At 36.5% G+C, this 17018-nt stretch overlaps 1 protein-coding gene across 8 annotated transcripts in view; it reads right to left on the reverse strand.

Annotated features, from left to right (window-relative positions):
* The window catches only part of Cpne8 (copine 8), a 236302-nt gene that overhangs the window by 199445 nt on the left and 19839 nt on the right, over positions 1-17018 (reverse strand). For 3 of the 8 annotated variants that reach the window (XM_087200025.1, XM_004855010.4, XM_021236528.2), the window contains exons 2-3: positions 2499-2539; positions 1264-1310 (exon numbers count right to left, since the gene is read on the reverse strand). Coding sequence is in view for 6 of the 8 variants with exons in the window: in XM_004855010.4 (XP_004855067.1) it covers positions 1264-1310; positions 2499-2539 (88 nt within the window). In the remaining 2 variants the exon portion in view is untranslated. Of the gene's footprint in view, positions 1-1263; positions 1311-2498; positions 2546-12327; positions 12366-13163; positions 13547-17018 lie in introns of those variants that run through there. The other 5 variants (XM_087200022.1, XM_013075988.3, XM_087200026.1 and 2 more) reach the window with 5 other exon arrangements.

Raw genomic sequence — 17018 nt, forward strand, 5'->3', positions numbered from 1 at the left:
TTTTGGAGGAACAAGCTAGGAGAAAGCCAGAAGTGCTCTACATAGAGCTTTAATGAGTGAGTCAGATCAGAATGCTGATAAGAATACAGACAATAAAAGCCATGTTAATAATGTTTGAGATGGAAATGGATTGATGGCCATCTTTGCTATACCAGCGCAAAGCTTTTTGTCAGTGACTTGAGACCTCCTGAGAGGCTGAGCTTAGAGATGATGGATTAGTTTATCAGGCAGAAAATTTCAAGGCAACAGTCTGAATACCAGGCACAGGTATTATTGGCTGCTTTTAGACAAATTTAAACTGAGAGTCAGTGTGCTACCTTCCAATACAAAGGGCCAAAGAATCAGACTGAACGTCTAAAGCTGTGAGCCAAAATAATCTTTCTCTTTATAAGTCAGTTATCTCGGGTATTTGTTATACAAATGGAAAGCTGACTAACATATAAGACAGTGGTGCTCAGTATCCCAGTGACCACAAACTCATCATTAGTAGGAACAACTTGTGAATTGTTTTTTCCTCCAGTTTTGAGAGTCCATTACAGATGATTTATTCTTACCCTCTACCTCACATCAATAAAACGGCTGGCACAAAGCAATTTGGGACAATAGCACAACTCTCTCTAGAGAAACTCTAACCTCATTAAAACAATGCACTGCCTCCCCAAAGTAACCTGCAACTACAGGCAGATAAAAATGACTTTCATTTTAATACCCCACTCCCTGCCTCTCAGTGATTATCCTTCCATTTGAACATGGAGTAACTCTTAAAAACTCAGTTAATTAAAATAGTATTTCAGCTTCTTTGCTTTTGCTTCATTGAACAATGTATACTGCATTTGTGTGAGGAAACTAGGTTTCTACTTTATTTGCAAACTATAGGTTGCTTATTGGCAATAAGTAATTACAGGAGGTATCTGATATCAAGCACCCTACTTAAAATGCCTCTCTGTTTGACTTCTGTTTTGAGACTAAATCTGCAGGCTTAAATTACATATGGAATCATATCAATTAGATTGCAATATGTTAAGCATATGACTGGCTGAGGAAAGTACAAGTCTCAGATCTAGAATATTTTATAAGTAGTTCACAAATGAGCTAAACAGTCATGTATTCAGTATTATAAAAATGAAACACAAAGATAACTTTCACAAAATGAAAAAGAAATTCAATTGTTGGGGTGAAAAAGACAAGTGAAACCAAGAATACTTTAAGTCATAATGTATTCTGTATCTTCCAGCTCTGATTTTTAATATATTTTTATCTTACCTCTCTCCATTCTTTATTCCCAACTCCTTGTACATATAAGACACAAACTACAAAAGAAAGATACATGTATATAAATCTCCATTACAAACATGAGATATAAGCATATACAATTTCTTTTTCAGCTGTCAAAGCTACTCAAAATTAAATGCCTGATACTAAGCCTTAGGTTTGCAAGAAAATTGCAGTAAATCAGCAAATGATTAAACATCATTTTATAGAAGCAGAAAACAAACTATATCAGATCTTTGGAACTTAATAAGCATACAGCTTGGAGGATAAAGAACACAGTAATTACTGATGGTTTTCTCTTCATTATGGTCCAGATGTACATAAATTTTAAAAACATAGTTTAATGATTTGAGATACTTCCGTTAAACACTTCCTAACATACTTAAAGTGCTCAGGGTCATCATAGATGGGACCATCAGGAGGAACTCATACTCTGTATTTAAAATTTAGAACCATCCTTAATATTTGTAAACAGGTAAGAAAACCTAACAATCAAGAAAGGAAGTCTGAGGAAGATGAAGGGCTGTGGATAAAGGGACAAGAAGAGTCCCACCCACTTGTCAAGTGAGCCCCAAGAATTTTTAATATCAATAAATTATAATGCCTTTTCTCTAACAATGATTGCCAGAGTAGTGTAACATCTGACAATGACCTCTCCCTTGTGTTTTAGCCATACCATTTCACACCTCTATAGAGATGTAAAGCTGCTGGACATTAATGTCTAAATGTTACAGGGCGTGAGAACACTAATTGATTTAAAAAACTAATTTGGTTGTTTTATAATTCAAGTTACCCTTTCCACTTTAAAAGTTATTTCCAGTTTTTAATGGTCTAAGAATCAAAAAAATTCAGCTTATAACAGAAGATATGTATTTCACTTGATTTTATATGCCTTTGGTTATCGTTTCTTAAAAAAAGAAAAAGAAAAAGTAGTGCTCTGTGACTAAATCACTTAAAAAATTATGGTCAATTATGGATGTCTTTCAAAGAGCGTATCTATTGTGTGGCCATACCACGAGCTTTTAATTCAAAGTGAACTGTCCTACACTAGAATTATCTGCATTTCTTCTTATTCTCCAAAGGGCTAAGCAATTTTCTCTTTAGCTAGTGTTGTCCAAGTAGATAGCAAGCAGGGCTCAGGAAGGACTATTAGTTCCATACAATTTTTTGTAAAATCGAGTAAATAAAAGAAGGAGACTGTTTCAAAAAGCAAGCAATATACTTACTTGGATCAGATTTAGAAAATGTGTCTCTGTCAAGAAGATTTCTGTTGAACAAAACAGAAAATGTTAGATTGGCATAAGGCCAAAATATGTATGCTTACATAAATGTATACAATGTATAAAGATATACAAATATGCATGTACATCCATACATATAAACACACCTGCAAACATCTATCTAGCTTGATAAAATTTTGCTAAAGGTCTAACTATACTGTACTTATTCAGACAAAGGAAGCCGGGCAGAGTGGTAGTCCTATTACCTCAGCCTTGTGCTACAGGTATGAAGAACATAACTTTTGGCATCACAAAATTAGTATCTCTTTGACAAAAGTAAGTGTTTTAGATTTATTTTTAACTCTTCATTAAAAGTATAGATGCTCATAAATGCTTCCTGAATGAAAATGTAAGTTGTTAATACAGAATTGTTTGGGGTTCAGAGCACATGATCACATTAGTATGAAGAGTTAGAACACCATGAATGAAGCTTCACAGAGACCTGACAAGTTAAATGGTGCTGTTACACTTCAGGAATTTAAGATGAACACAGAGATCTTGCTAAAAGATTCCTTTCAGGAAAGAAAAAGATTAAACAAATAGATTAGTAGCTACTTATTCTTTTTCTCACATATTTCCACTCCCACGACAGAATAAAAATGGAAATCAGAAAGTGGGTATTGCGGTACCTTATTGTCCTCAATGGTAGTAACGCACTCCTATACTTAAGGCTCAGAACAGTGACAGTAAGTAATCATTAAAAAGTTAGGTTTAGTATGCTCTGATTAATAAGGTAGCAATTATTGGAAAAAATTTCATCTAAAACTGTTTAAAAAGTAATAATTTAAAGCTATATCCTCTTCTTCAAAACTTGGGTTATGTATGGTGGTAACTCAAGGGCTCCCAAAGTTCAAATTTGTATTTCATATTCATCCTCCATTTATTGGTAATAATTTGTAACTAAATTAATAATTTAAATAATTTGTAGCTAAATTATATTTATATTTTCATTGCTCATATAAAAACCACATTTTCAAGCTGTAATATTCCTCCTCGGAACTACAACTCTGCTGCCCTTGTAGCTGAACAAGCCTTCCCTGTCACCTCAATCTGACAGCCTCTCCCTTTTCAGGATTTGAAAGTTATTGTTTCTACTGAATCACTGTATACTGAGAAAATAAAAATGTATTCAACACACTATGCAGCATAGATCATATAATGAGATCAAGCTCTGCTGTATTCCTAGAAAGAAGAAAAGACATCAGATATATTTATATTTGGAATTATGTCAGATAAAAAGACCACTCATTGGAAATCAAATTAAAATAATCCTTTCTGTCCTCTAAGCAGACACCATGACTCCAGCATTGGTTGGCAAACAGTAAGTTAAAACATTTCCATTTGAGAAATTACTGTGATATTACATTTACAAAGGTAGTTTTCCACTTAAGTGGAAACTCTCCAAGCTTTCCTATAGCTCTAGCTTTTTTACTAAGTATTCAAAGTAAATGTTAAACTCTTTCAGAGTTCATAAAAAATCAAGAGACAGACCATAATATTTCAGTGTGATTGAGATTCAAAACTATGCTATATATTATTTTTTAAGAAAAATAATGTAACTTAGTGCCTTAGTTGTGTAAAAAATAGTTTCTATTTACAAATATAAAATGAAGGATTTTTGTCAATAATAGACAAAGGTTAATATTACTAATCCTAGACATTATTTTTACATTTTGTCTTCCAGCCATTATGATCTGTAATACATAATAGTAAGGTCAAAAACAAAACAAACAAAAACGTTTATATGATGAGAAATAAAACTATAAACTATAGTACTGAAATTTGAAATTTAACTACCCAATTCTGTTAGATAATAATTTCATCTATATTTTAATCATCTGAATAGAACAGAGAATCTCTGACTACATTTAATTCTCCCAAAAACTTTACACGAACATACATGATTTTCAAAGTTTGGAAAAGATAAATATTTTTAAGGGATATATACATTGTAGACAATCAGTGATTGTTAAAATGTATAATCCAGTTTGACTTATGATAGGAAAAAAACTCCTATTTTCCTAGTATTCTATTACAAACAAAGCCCAATCATATTAGGTCAAATAAGATGGGTATTATCATGAAGGTCATTTTATAAATAAACTACATGAGGCTCAGAGAGAGTGGAGGGGGTGAAGAAGCATACATGGGCCAGTACAAAATAATTTAATGTTATCAACCCTTCTGAATCTTATTTCCCTTACTTTCCTATGAGTGTTGGAAATGTGGAAATCTTCCTATTTTACTTATTGCTTGAGCCGTAAGAATATAAAACAAAATAAATTCCTGTTCATAGACTAGTATAAAGGGAAACACCATCTATAGAAGGACAGCGTCATAATGAGAGGCCAGATCTAACTGTACTTACTCATAGAAAAATATCTTATCCTCATGGGTATTCATCCCCTAGGGCAGAGGCTAAGGTACTGATGACAGTAATACATTCGCTTATGTGATAACCTTGTGTACTCCAATTTTATGCTCAACAAGCCACCTTTCAATTGTAAGACAGCTTCCCATACCATAATTAGGCCAGAAAATATGCTAAATGTCCAATATGAACACCAGTTTTCTTGACAGTTGTAGTATATATTGTCCATGGCCATTCTGAAACCCATACTGGACAGACATCCAGCCTTTTCAAGTAACATCTCAGGCTGCCTTTTTCTAACTTAAAAATAATAATTCTCTTTAAACCTCAGTGCAATTCTATAAAGTGCTTTTCAAGCAAATACTGCATTGTAAGCTCAAGACCTAACTAAGTACTACCAAATATAAAATATATATTAAAGATATGTTCCCTGATTTTAAGAAGTCTGAATTTTTCTCGGAAGACAAACTCACAGTAACAATTGAAGAGCAACTTGGAGTGTATATAAAATGAGAGAAGGTTCAGTAACCTAAACACAATCAGCTACTACTAAAGAAAAAAATCAAGTACAGTACAATGGTTATCTCTTTTTCCAACTATTTTTTAAAACATACTAGAACAAATTTATAGATTATGTGTGCATAACTAAAATAATCTAAATAAGCATTTATCTTGAAATAAATAATTTTAAAAGGCTCAAGTATTCTTTTCTATTATATATGGCAGAGGTTTAATAATGAAAAATAAAAACTTCAAAATCTTTGTGCATAAGATAACATGATCTATTGAAGAATAGATAGAAGAAAAGTGACTTGTAAATTAAGCCAACAGTCTCAGGCCTGCTCTTCTCTCTTTCCTGCTCAGTAAATGAAATCACCTAACAAGTATTCTTTTTAAAAAGAAAACAAATATCATTATTGTACCACAGATGCAACTTAAAATCTACTTGGCATTTATATAAATTTCAAAGTTAATGAGTTTCAGAGTAGTAGTAATCTGACTATTTGAGACCTTTGAAAGTGCTAATTTAATAAAGAACACAATATATCTGTCTTGGGGATAAGTCCTCAAATGGAAGGAGTGGAGTAAGCTCCATGCAGCACCATTACTTATGGGCAACAGAGACCCAGCAACATGAGAGACACTCCTTTGCTACACCTGAATGGAAGTGTTATATGTAATTTTCAATAGGAATAAAAATACAGCTTATGAAGAGAACCAAGCAAAAAAAAAAGTGATACATTTAATTTCCTATAGGAACAAAAATATACCTTATACATAGAGCCAAACAAAGCTTCATCAGTTTACAAACATTTTCCAGCATAAATTTTCCACACATGAGAGAGACCCTGCAAATTGTACTCTGTCAATGAGCAGAAGAATTCTAGACTTGATTAAAATTTGGAACTCATTAAATCGTTTATTGACCTATTGTTCAGCACAGTTTCTGGACCACTGACAGCCTGCATCACATACTGCTCAGGCTGGCACAGGAACCAGCACAAGCTTGCATATATGCAGGGCTCCCACAAAGACCTGCTGAATAAATGAAGAGTTTTATTATCTAATCAAAAGCATCAACCTTTTTCACATTCACCGTGGTGAGGTGTTCTATTATGGAAAACAGAGGAAGAGAAAAATAGCTTTTGAGGCCTTTGCCCTAATAAGTAATCCATTAACTGAAAAAACCTGGATGTAACATTGTCACTAGAATTATAAATAAGCCCCATGTCACCAGGCCCCTGTTATTGGCATTGTATTACCTCACAGACATGAATTAGGAAACTATATTTATATATACATTTTCTTAAATTCACAAAATGATTTACAGTGGGTTTTTTTTAATAAAGGCATAGAAAAAACATTTTTGGAGCAACTAAAAGGAAATTCACTTAACCTTTGGAAGTGATTTGAATGTAACATTTGATTCTCTCTGATGCATTTACTCTCATTTTATTTATTTGAACAGACATTCTCTCTGGGAATTTAGAATACATATTTAGGGAAAAATATTTTCCTCAAAACTGCAATTGCTATAGCAAAGGGTGACAGACTATACATGGGCAAAAAGTAGGTTTAGAAATGAAAAAGTGAAATAGTTTAATGCTGAAACTTACTGAAAAGTCAAAGTCAGCTAGAATCTAAGATTTCAAGTAATTCTGAAGGATATGGTCAGTGAAAAGTACTTAACAAGATTATCTGGCTTTCAGGAAATCAAGAATAGATTTTCAGATTTGAAGTTGCACAAATAGACTAAAAATGCATCTCAAAAACTTTCTCCGTAGCCTGAGCATACAGGAAGAACTTTATCATAAATGACAGGGATACTTAACAAACACTAGGAATGAAAGAAACTTTGAGTTACTTTTCAGTTTTTCTCTGAAATTGGTTAATCCAAGCATTTACTTATTGGTATTGTTGGGCTGAAAAGGCCAGTGTTAAAAATACACTTTCAACCTTTTCACAGATGAATTTGGTCCAGATGCCAAAATAATTTGAAAGGAAGAATAACTGACAGTGAAATTTTTTGTATTTTGTCTGAGGCATTCAATTGTTATTGATACTCCTGGATATTACTTAAAAAGAAAACCATGCTGGGCCAGGGATGTAGCTCATTGGCGCCGAGCCTGCCTGGCAAATGCAAGGGTCCTGAGTTTGATCCCTGGTACTGGAAAAAGGTAAAAAAAAAAAAAAAAAGAAAAACAAAACCAGGCCTTGTGAGACTCTAACAAGGCTGGAACTCTGGTTGACCTGAGATAAAAGATCTATTCAATAAATGAAGGGTTAATTCAAGGTGATGCAAATTTTTAAAAACCGGCACAGAATTCAATCTCTGATTTCATCGGGGAAAGAGAAAACATTTCTGTTTCTAAAAAATGAGACTGAGAGCAATGGATCTTCTTAAAAACCTAAACTTTGGCTCAAACTAAATACATTATCTTTCCCTTATCTTATGGCTCCTGTGTTTCCTACTTTAGTAAGGGGCAACTATGGGAGGCAAAATAATGGTCACTTAAATGTAACGGGTTCTAATTTCTGGGATCTATAAATGTGTTCTTATCGGGGGCAGGGGATGAAGATGTGACCCTGAGATGAGGAGATTACCCAGGTTATTAGAGTGGGTCCTAAAAGCGATCACATATACTATATCCTTATAAGCTGAAGGCATGGGGTTTGGACACTAGCAGAGGAGTTCAGATGGTGAGATTTGTAGATTCCAGCTGTAAAGATTAGAGCTGTGAAGCCACAATCCAAGACATGCCAGCAGCCACCAGAAGCTGAGTTCTCCATTGGAGCCTCCAGAGGGACACCAAGCCTACCAACATCATGATTTCAGCCCAGGGATACTGATTTAGGACTTCAGGCCTGAAGAATTGTGAAAAAATAAATGTCTGTTCCTTTAAACTAACAAATGTGTGTTCATTTGTGTATTAGTACTTACAAGAGCTTGAAGGGCTGAGGCAAGACTGCACATGTTCTGAATCAGAATTAATGGAGGAAACAGAAATTTACAAGATTCGTCTACAGTGGCTGCCCACAGAGTTAAATGTAGAAGAGTCAAAGGTCTGTCCCCATGCTAGAGATGTGAAGGATCCGCCTGGGAGGAGCCTGCAAGTCTGCAGCAGGAGGCCAAAGGACCTGTGAAGGAAGGCTGGAGGGATCCACAGGGAGGTCAAAGGGCAGGCAGGTTGAAGGGCAGGCGCTATAAGCTGAATGAAGAGTCTGGGTCGAAAGCCAGGAGACCATGCCCAAGGTGAAGGCGAAGACCTGAGTTCCTCCTAAGAGAACAGCCAAAGCTCCTCTGGGGAAAATCACCTGAAATACTTCCCTCCCATTCTCTTTTTATACTGTTCCTCTGACAACAATCTTCCTTCAAGCGGGTCTCCCACGGCCAGAACCATGATGACTCAGTTCACGTGGGCATTCCCACTCAAGTTGACAATTAATCAATTAACCACTACAATTTGTAATGACAGCCACAGAATACTACAACACCAACATTGTCCAACCACTCTTCCAAACAAGACTCTCCAGGGTCACCTTCTGTTTTCCCTTGTTCAATCCTAAAGCTTGTACCTCCTTGGCCTCTTCTTCCAACTCCCAACTACTTTTCCAGTCTTAGATCTCTCAACAGATCTTTCTACCTCCCCTCTCCCAGTTCATTCATCAAGATGCCTCCAAGAGAAACCTCTCTCCACAAAACAAATGAATACCTTGTCACCTATAGAAATCCTGAGCTCTACCATAGCACTGAACCCCTGCCACATTCTGGTCCCAGGTTATGTCTCCAGGTGGCACTGCTATCTATATTTTCTTACAAACTTTTCTACAGACATTACAGATTTTCTGAAGTTTCTAAAACTACTCCTGCCTCACTCCTCTATGATCACATTTTACCTACAGCATTCTCTTCTCATCAACCTACTTCTACCTCTTCTCTTCCTTGCTGTTCCCTGGACATGCAGAACTGATTGGCCTCTCTCATGGCCCCAACATACTCAACAGAGCCTTGTATCACAAAATCCATGCCTACTATGTATTTAGTGGGCCAAGGACCAGGCTCAGTACTCAGTATTTCAAATACACCATTCAATCCAGCCCTCACCCTAACCCTAACAGTATCAGCAGAATCCATTTTCCAGATGAGATTACAAAATCAGAGAGGTGGTAGGGGTGGGAAAAAAAGAAGAGGGAGTATATATCAGGTATAGGTGCAAATTCCTTATGATAAGTGTTATCATTATGTATATCTAAAATGTGCCAATAAAGGTTTTGCTTCAAACAAATTGAAAAAAAATCAGAGGTTAAAACATGCTTAGAGGTTAAGTAAAGTAGCAAAAGTCACAGAAATAGTGTACACGGTGCATTTTTATAAAATTTTTATTACTTTTTAATTTTGATTTTAATATTTGATGTCTATATTGCTTAAATTGACAATTTGTTGTTATTGAGAACAAAATGAAATGAGCTGAAAATTACCTCATTACTTAGCATCATTTTGGAAGTTCTAAAGGATAAGATATAAAATAAAGACAATATTGAAAAAAAAGTTAAATCATCTTGCAGATTTAATTTTATACCTAGAAAAACTAAGAATTAACTATTAAAAGCTTATAAAATAATAAAATAATTGGAAGCATGATGACTACATAAAAATCAATAATTTTCCTATGTATCAACTGTTGATAATTGCTTCATCCAATTCAGGCTTTTGGGTCATATCTATTGCCTTCAATTGCTGAAGTAGTGAGCGCCAGTGGTCTCTTTAACCGCGATCTCACTCTCGAATGTTATGCGCCATGAAAGCAAGTCTCAGAGCAAACAGTGCCAGAGAGATGAACATTCATGAGCAAGCAGTCCCCAAAACAATCACACAATATTACCTACGAATTTAACCAACTTCCAACTTTCTGTCTTTTCAGGCACTCCAAAAAGCACCTTCAAAGAAATGTGACAGTATTCTGGTGGCAAGATTTACTTGAGTTTCTGCTTGGATCAGTGCTGGGAATTCTCTAAACTTTCTATACCCGTGGTCTGAGTCTCCAGCATAGGCTGCATTCTAAACACCACAGGACTTGCTAAGCATGCACGTCCTCTTCCACCAGTGGTGGGTGGCATATGTGGCAGTGATCCCACCAGGTGAAAACAGAGCTGAACACTTCCTATTATTAGAAACACTGTAGCCACCCTAAAATCCCAGTACAAGGGGGGTGGGAGGTCAGTACCTCAGAGTGGGCAAAGACAAAGGACCTCTGAGCTAGCCACTATTTATTGGGTGCACACAATAATTGGAGGGAGCATTGGATGACTTAGGGGGTGGCGGTAATCTTATGTTGATGAGGATCTTAGGTTGCTGAGGATCTTGGGCCAATGAGGATCTTATGTTGATGAGAGCACTAAGGAGAGTAGTAGGTAGGATGAGATAGTATACCAATAAAGAATTTGTCCTTCCCCCAGGTGAAACCTTTCACTTTTTTTATTACTACTCAGTTCTCAAAGAACCAGGGTGTCTTCAGCTGATTAAACCTTGCCCTTGAGCATCGTAACATTATAGACCATCGAAGGGAAGCAAAACCGAGTTCTGTTTCTGAATGCCAGAGCTGGCTCTTGGGCAAGAAGACATTGAGCCTTAGCCCTCATCATAATTCAATTATGAAATGATTTTTCCCCAAAATTATACAAAATGGCTCCTAACAAAACACAGCATGCATGGGAAGATCCAGTTGTAGAATGTTTCAGGCAGATGACATAACAAGTGCATTAAGAGGTACAGAGAGAGAGCTCACTCTTGAGGCAACAGTAAAACACAATTTCACGGTGAAATCTTGTGAATGTTGTTAGAAAGTTAATTTTCTTAAGAGGAAGGATTGTGTAGTTTTTAAAAACTAGATATCCAGTTTATTAACATCAAGCAAGCTGTGGAGAAACTGAAATTCCCATACAACTTAGGTATACCTCTGTCTTGTCGAATTTCCCAGAGTTTAAAAACATTTATCAAAATGGAAATGTGTATTTCATTTGATATGCCCATTCAGTTTTATGAAATGTAGTCGAGGATGTCAAACACAGAAGTAAAAACTACACATACACACAAAAAAATACACATACAACAATGACATTCTTATCCCATAGTTACATATTACAATGTGCTAGAATATAATTATAGTTCTGTTGCTCATAATTAAGAAAACATGAAAGAAACTAGTCATCAAATGAAGACTTGATAAAAAGATTAGAGTCCAATGGAATAAATAACATGACAATTTAAATAAAAAATTAGCATCAAAAAGGAAGCACAGTACAATCATTATGACCATAGTTACTTCACTTGCTGCCTAGATAATCTAAATCCTGTATGCTTCATTTTACAATTTGTTTTTTTAAAAAAGTGCAGTGGAAAGCAAGCAGAATTATGAAGAGATTGATGTGAGTCTAAGGCTCACAAGCTTGGTAGGTAATGCTGCTCCTCCAAGTCCCTATACAGCACCTCCAGGAAATTTTAAAAGATCAAAGAGCCTCTCAGAAAAATTAAAAAGGAACATTCATGACTTTTTTACAAAAGTTACTACTGGCCCCCGCTTGGGTCCAATGGAAAGAAAACACAACAGGCCCCTGAGTGAAATGTCTCCCTAAAGAAGGCAGAACTTACAATGCAAACTCAGATTCAAAGAAAAGGCCTCCACCCAATCCAGAAATTGGAACTATGCAGTGTGAGCCATAGGGGGGAAAAAATCAAGCAATATATGGATTTACAGAACTGACAATGCCCAGAGAATTTCCACAAAGAAGGAGTTCTGACTGGCAATCACCTTGGAGGACCATATAGAGCCACAAATATCTGAAAAGTAGAAAATAGAAAAGTAGAAAGCATTCCTGAGATCAAAGCTGAAGTCAGTCACTTACCTGGAGAAGTGCTCACCAGGTAGAGGGCGTCCAGCCTGCTACAATAAGGCCAGGTTCAGATAATAACATCTGCAGTGGAATTCCAACATTAAAAAAAAAAAAGCCTACACTTCCATCTTACTGAAGTCATCCTAACATAGCTTGGAATGGAAATGTGCTTTCTATATCTAGATAAAGGTGCAGGGAGATATCTGGCTGGCATGTTCTACTGCTGGGTGGGGAAGTGGAAGGAGATTTATATTTTCTTTTGTTCTTTTCAGTGTAGCTTGGCATGGATTTTTATACATTTTTCAATGATCATGTAGTATTTTTCTAAAATTTTCAAGTTTTTTTTTTATGTGATCCACTGTTCTTCAACTATTTCAGTTGAATGCCAGTTTAAAAATGAGAATTCTTTGCTAAGTGCTAGGAACTCTAAAAACATTTTATTGATATTACATCATTCAATCCTCATAGCAACTGTATGGGAAGGTATTTCTAGTCTCCTTTACAAACAAAAGTGAAGACAGATTGATATGGAAAAGTTTTAGATAACTTAATAGATTGAATATCAAAGTAGTTATAGAAGCAAAATAAGTAATGTGTTCTTTTAAGATTTGCTTTTCCCTTAACTCCTTGTTTAAGGTGAGGATTATCTGACTCTAACCAGTAACTTCATTAACCTAACAAAGTTACCATGCCAGGGTGAATTTACAATGTACATGGCCTATCCTGTGTCTGTAACTTGTAAATAGAAACTGGAATTGTATTTACATATCAAAGACCACTAGGGATGAGATAATGGCTAAAAAGGATATAAAAAGGGAAATGCTGAACAAAGGGGGGTGGATACTGACCAGACTGGTTTCTGGCGTTCCCTTCCACTCGCGAGAAGAAATTTTATGATTTTATCCGAATTCTGTGTCTCTGTGTATTTCTTTCCAAGATTTCTGCAACATTTGGTGCGTTGGCCGCGAATCAGGAATGAAATAGCCTTTTGGGGCATCATCCCGAGCCCCACCAGAGGGAGCAGCTCTCCGTCTCCTCTAGAGGAAAGGCGCGCCCCTGGGACTAATTTCCTAGGCTCCCCAGTAGGACACAGAGATCTGCTCACTGGCAGAAGTTTACCTGAACCCAAGGAGGAGACCACAGAAGGAGGACTGCTGCTCTTGGTGTCTCATCTGTCTCTTTCCTTTGCTGGGTGAGAAACCCCAGGAAACTCCCTAGTCGTTAACTTTCGGTTTCGCTTTGTGAATTTTTATTTTGTAACTCTGGGCAAATACAGCACAGGGGCCTGATCACCCCTTGTGCTTTGCCATTTGGGAAGACAGCTCCTCCCATTTGTTTTGATCCACTTTGTGAACTTTGGACAAACATAGTGCAGGGGCCTGATCACCCCTTATGCTTTGCCATTTGGGGAGGTAGCTTCTTTCATTTGTTTTGGTTATGGTTAGGGGGGTCACCAGGAGGGAATGTGATAACTTCTGAATAAACGTGTGAGTGAAAGAGTTCTGGATAGGCGTGTGTAAAGGAGCTGCGGAACAAGACAGAGGGAGGAAGTGCTTGAGCTTAAAGACTCCTCCCTGAGTCAGAATTTGTGTGATGAATGTCATTATATTGTATCCTAAAATGTACCAATGATTAGAATGAATAATCGATAATGCAAAATAGGAAGAAAAGTTCCAAAGGGGTAGGGGTACTGGGAGGGGCAGGGGAAAGGAAAGAAGGGAAAGGAAAAATGATGAGAAATGGAAAAAATGGAAATAAAGACTTTGTAAATAGGGAAGGGTGGAGGGCGTGAAGGGAGGGCTAGGAATGGGGAAAAAAAAAAACCAAGATGCATCATGTAAAGGTACAAGTTCCCAATGAGAAATGCAATTGTGTTGTATACCTAAGATGTACCAATAAAAGAATTCAAGAAAAAAAAAAGGAATTTGTGTGTGGTCGCGTTTAACAAAGGCACAATGGTGAGCTTAGGCGACAGCCCACCTTAGCCTGAACGGACCTTAAAATGGCTGAGAAGCCCACAGCCAGGCAGGAGAGCTAATGATCCCCCACCTTTGTTTGTCTTGTGTCTCCATTCAAGGGTACCCATACACACACCAACACTCTGATCAGCCGATCGTGGGGACAGAAACATCTCGTCGTACTGTTTTGGAATGCATGCTTAGGAATTTTAAGAAAGGTTTTACTGGAAATTATGGTATTAAGATGAAACCTCAAAGCTTAGAGCCTTTTGTGAGTTAGAATGGCCCACGCTTTGCCTAGCTTGGCCAACTGAGAGATCCCTAGGTGAGGGTCTCATCTAGTCCGTCTGGCTAACAGTCACCACCCCTGGATGAGAATATCCAGATCAATTTCCCTACATTGATTTATGGCTCAAATTGTGCCACAGAATGCCTCCTTGGCTTCATATGCGTGCTCCAGAAGCAAAAAGCAACACCCTGGTCCTCTGTCAGAAAGGGGATGATGCTGAAAAGTAACCAGTCCTTTCAGATCTGGACTGAGAGAATTTAGACTTTCCCACTCTTTTTGAGTTGCTAAATTCGCAGGTTTGGAGGAGGTGGGGACAAAACATGAAAACTGCTTGGCTTCAGAGCACCATGCTGTGGTCAGACTCAGAGAGGATCGAATAGGGCTTACACTCAAATTTTAAAAATTAGCAAGAAAAAATAAGTAATGGATTAAAAACAGCTAAAAAAGCTCTGAAGGACATAAAGCTAGAGAAAGTAAGAAATTTTACAAGGGTTACAAATTTTAGCTAATTGATAAACGTATCTGTGGTTCAGTTTAAAAAGTTAGAAATTTTAGTTAATTGATAAATGTTTCAGTTTGAAAAGTTTAGAAATTTTAGTTAATTGATAAATATCTGTTTCAGTTTGAAAAGTTACAAATTTTAGTTAATTGATAAATGTATCTGTGTTTCAGTTTTAGTTGATGTTTAATTGGTGTGCTTAAAGTATTGTACATTGCTAATTCTTCAATTGTAATTATAAGGTTAACTTGCTCTTTTCTGTACTTTGTTAATTAAAAAAACCCTCAAGGTTACTACCATTCTATTGGCAGCCAACCAAATTTAAAGTGTAACAAGCTGAGAATGAAAAAAGGGACACTTTAAAATTTTAACAGCTAAAGACTAGTTTGTGATACAAGGTCTATAGTGAGATAAAAATATATTCTTAAAAGCTATAAGTAAAAGAGATACAATTTTGATATAAAAAAATTTTGTGTGTTTGTCTTGTTAAAAAGATAAAAAGATATACAAGACCAGAAGGCCTAGGTATGTCAAAAAATGCACGAAAGTGATTTATCAAAAAAAAATGTATGTTTGTTGGTTTCAACTATGTTATAAAAGGTTTAAATGTTTACATTAGTTGTCATCAAAGGGTTAAATTCTAAATATGTTACTATAATATGTGTACACTGGTCATCTTTAAAGGGTTTAAGAGCCAACAGGTTTCAATATGACCTGCTTTATACCGAGTTAAAAAAAAAACTGTTGGAAAAAGGCACAAACATGTCAGATCAAGGTGCGATATTTGAGATTTGACTTTAAAAAGGATAAAAAAAGAGGCTTGGTCCAGAGAAAAGTCATTTATTCTCTGCCAAGACCCCTCCAAAATGCTTCAATTATTTGATTCCATCTTTGACATCCATTGTCCTAATTGGGAGGACTGTGAAAACTTTGTAGAACTTTGTTAACTTTGTTAACCTCTGAAAAATACAGAGAGTTTTAGGAAAAATTAAAAAGTTAATGCCACTAGAATACCGGGTACTATGCAGAATCCAGATGCTTGATATGAACAGCAATTCCCAGTAAATTTGTGGCCCAATTGGGATCCCAATACCCAAGCAGGACAGGAAAACTTGAGAAAATATCAAACAGCCCTTTTAGCAGGAATGCGGGCTGCAAGTAAAAGGCCTACAAATATGATTAAAATGCTAGAAACACAGCAGGAGCCCAATGAGAGCCCTGAGAGATTTTATGAGTAGCTCCGTAAAGTTTACAGAATGTATACACCTTTTGATCCTGCTGTTCCTGAAAAACCATCAGCTAATTAATACAACTTTTGTAACCCAGTCAGCACCGGACATTAGAAGGAAAGTCCAAAGGCAGGAGACTTGGGAAGGCATAAATATAACACAATTGTTGCAATTAGCTGGGAAAGCATATGTGAATAGAGAGACAGTAAAAGAGAAAGAGAGCCAGGAAGGAAGATAGCAGTTGCTATGGGAGCCAAGGAAGAGAAGGAAAAAGAAAGACAAGGCTCAAGGAAAAGAAAAAGCAGGACTTGAAGAAAGGAAGGATACTGGCCCATTGTTGCCTGTGGTGGAGGACTTGCTTGCCTTCCCCACGGAACAATATAGCTCTGTCCTACTGCAGTATGTGGCTGACTTACTGTTATGCAGCTCAACCCAAGAACAGCGCTGGGAAGGCACCAAAAAGTTGTTGCTGCACTTACAGCAAAACTGGATATAAGGTATCATGGGAAAAAGCCCAGATTTGTGTACAGCATGTTAAATATTTAGAATTTCAAATAACACCGGGCATGCATTGCCTAGGAAATAAAAAAACAGGTTATTGGTGCCATCCCTAAACCCCAAACAAAGAAACAGCTGAGGTTTCTTGGGGCAACAGGCTACTGTAGAATTTGGATTCCAGGTTTTACAGAAATCTCTGAACTCCTTTATGAAGCCCTAAAGGGGCAAAG

The sequence above is a fragment of the Heterocephalus glaber genome, unplaced genomic scaffold (genome assembly GCF_053883595.1).
Source record: "Heterocephalus glaber isolate CG9 unplaced genomic scaffold, H.glaber_assembly_v1.0 deba00001733, whole genome shotgun sequence".
Taxonomy (NCBI): domain Eukaryota; kingdom Metazoa; phylum Chordata; class Mammalia; order Rodentia; family Bathyergidae; genus Heterocephalus; species Heterocephalus glaber.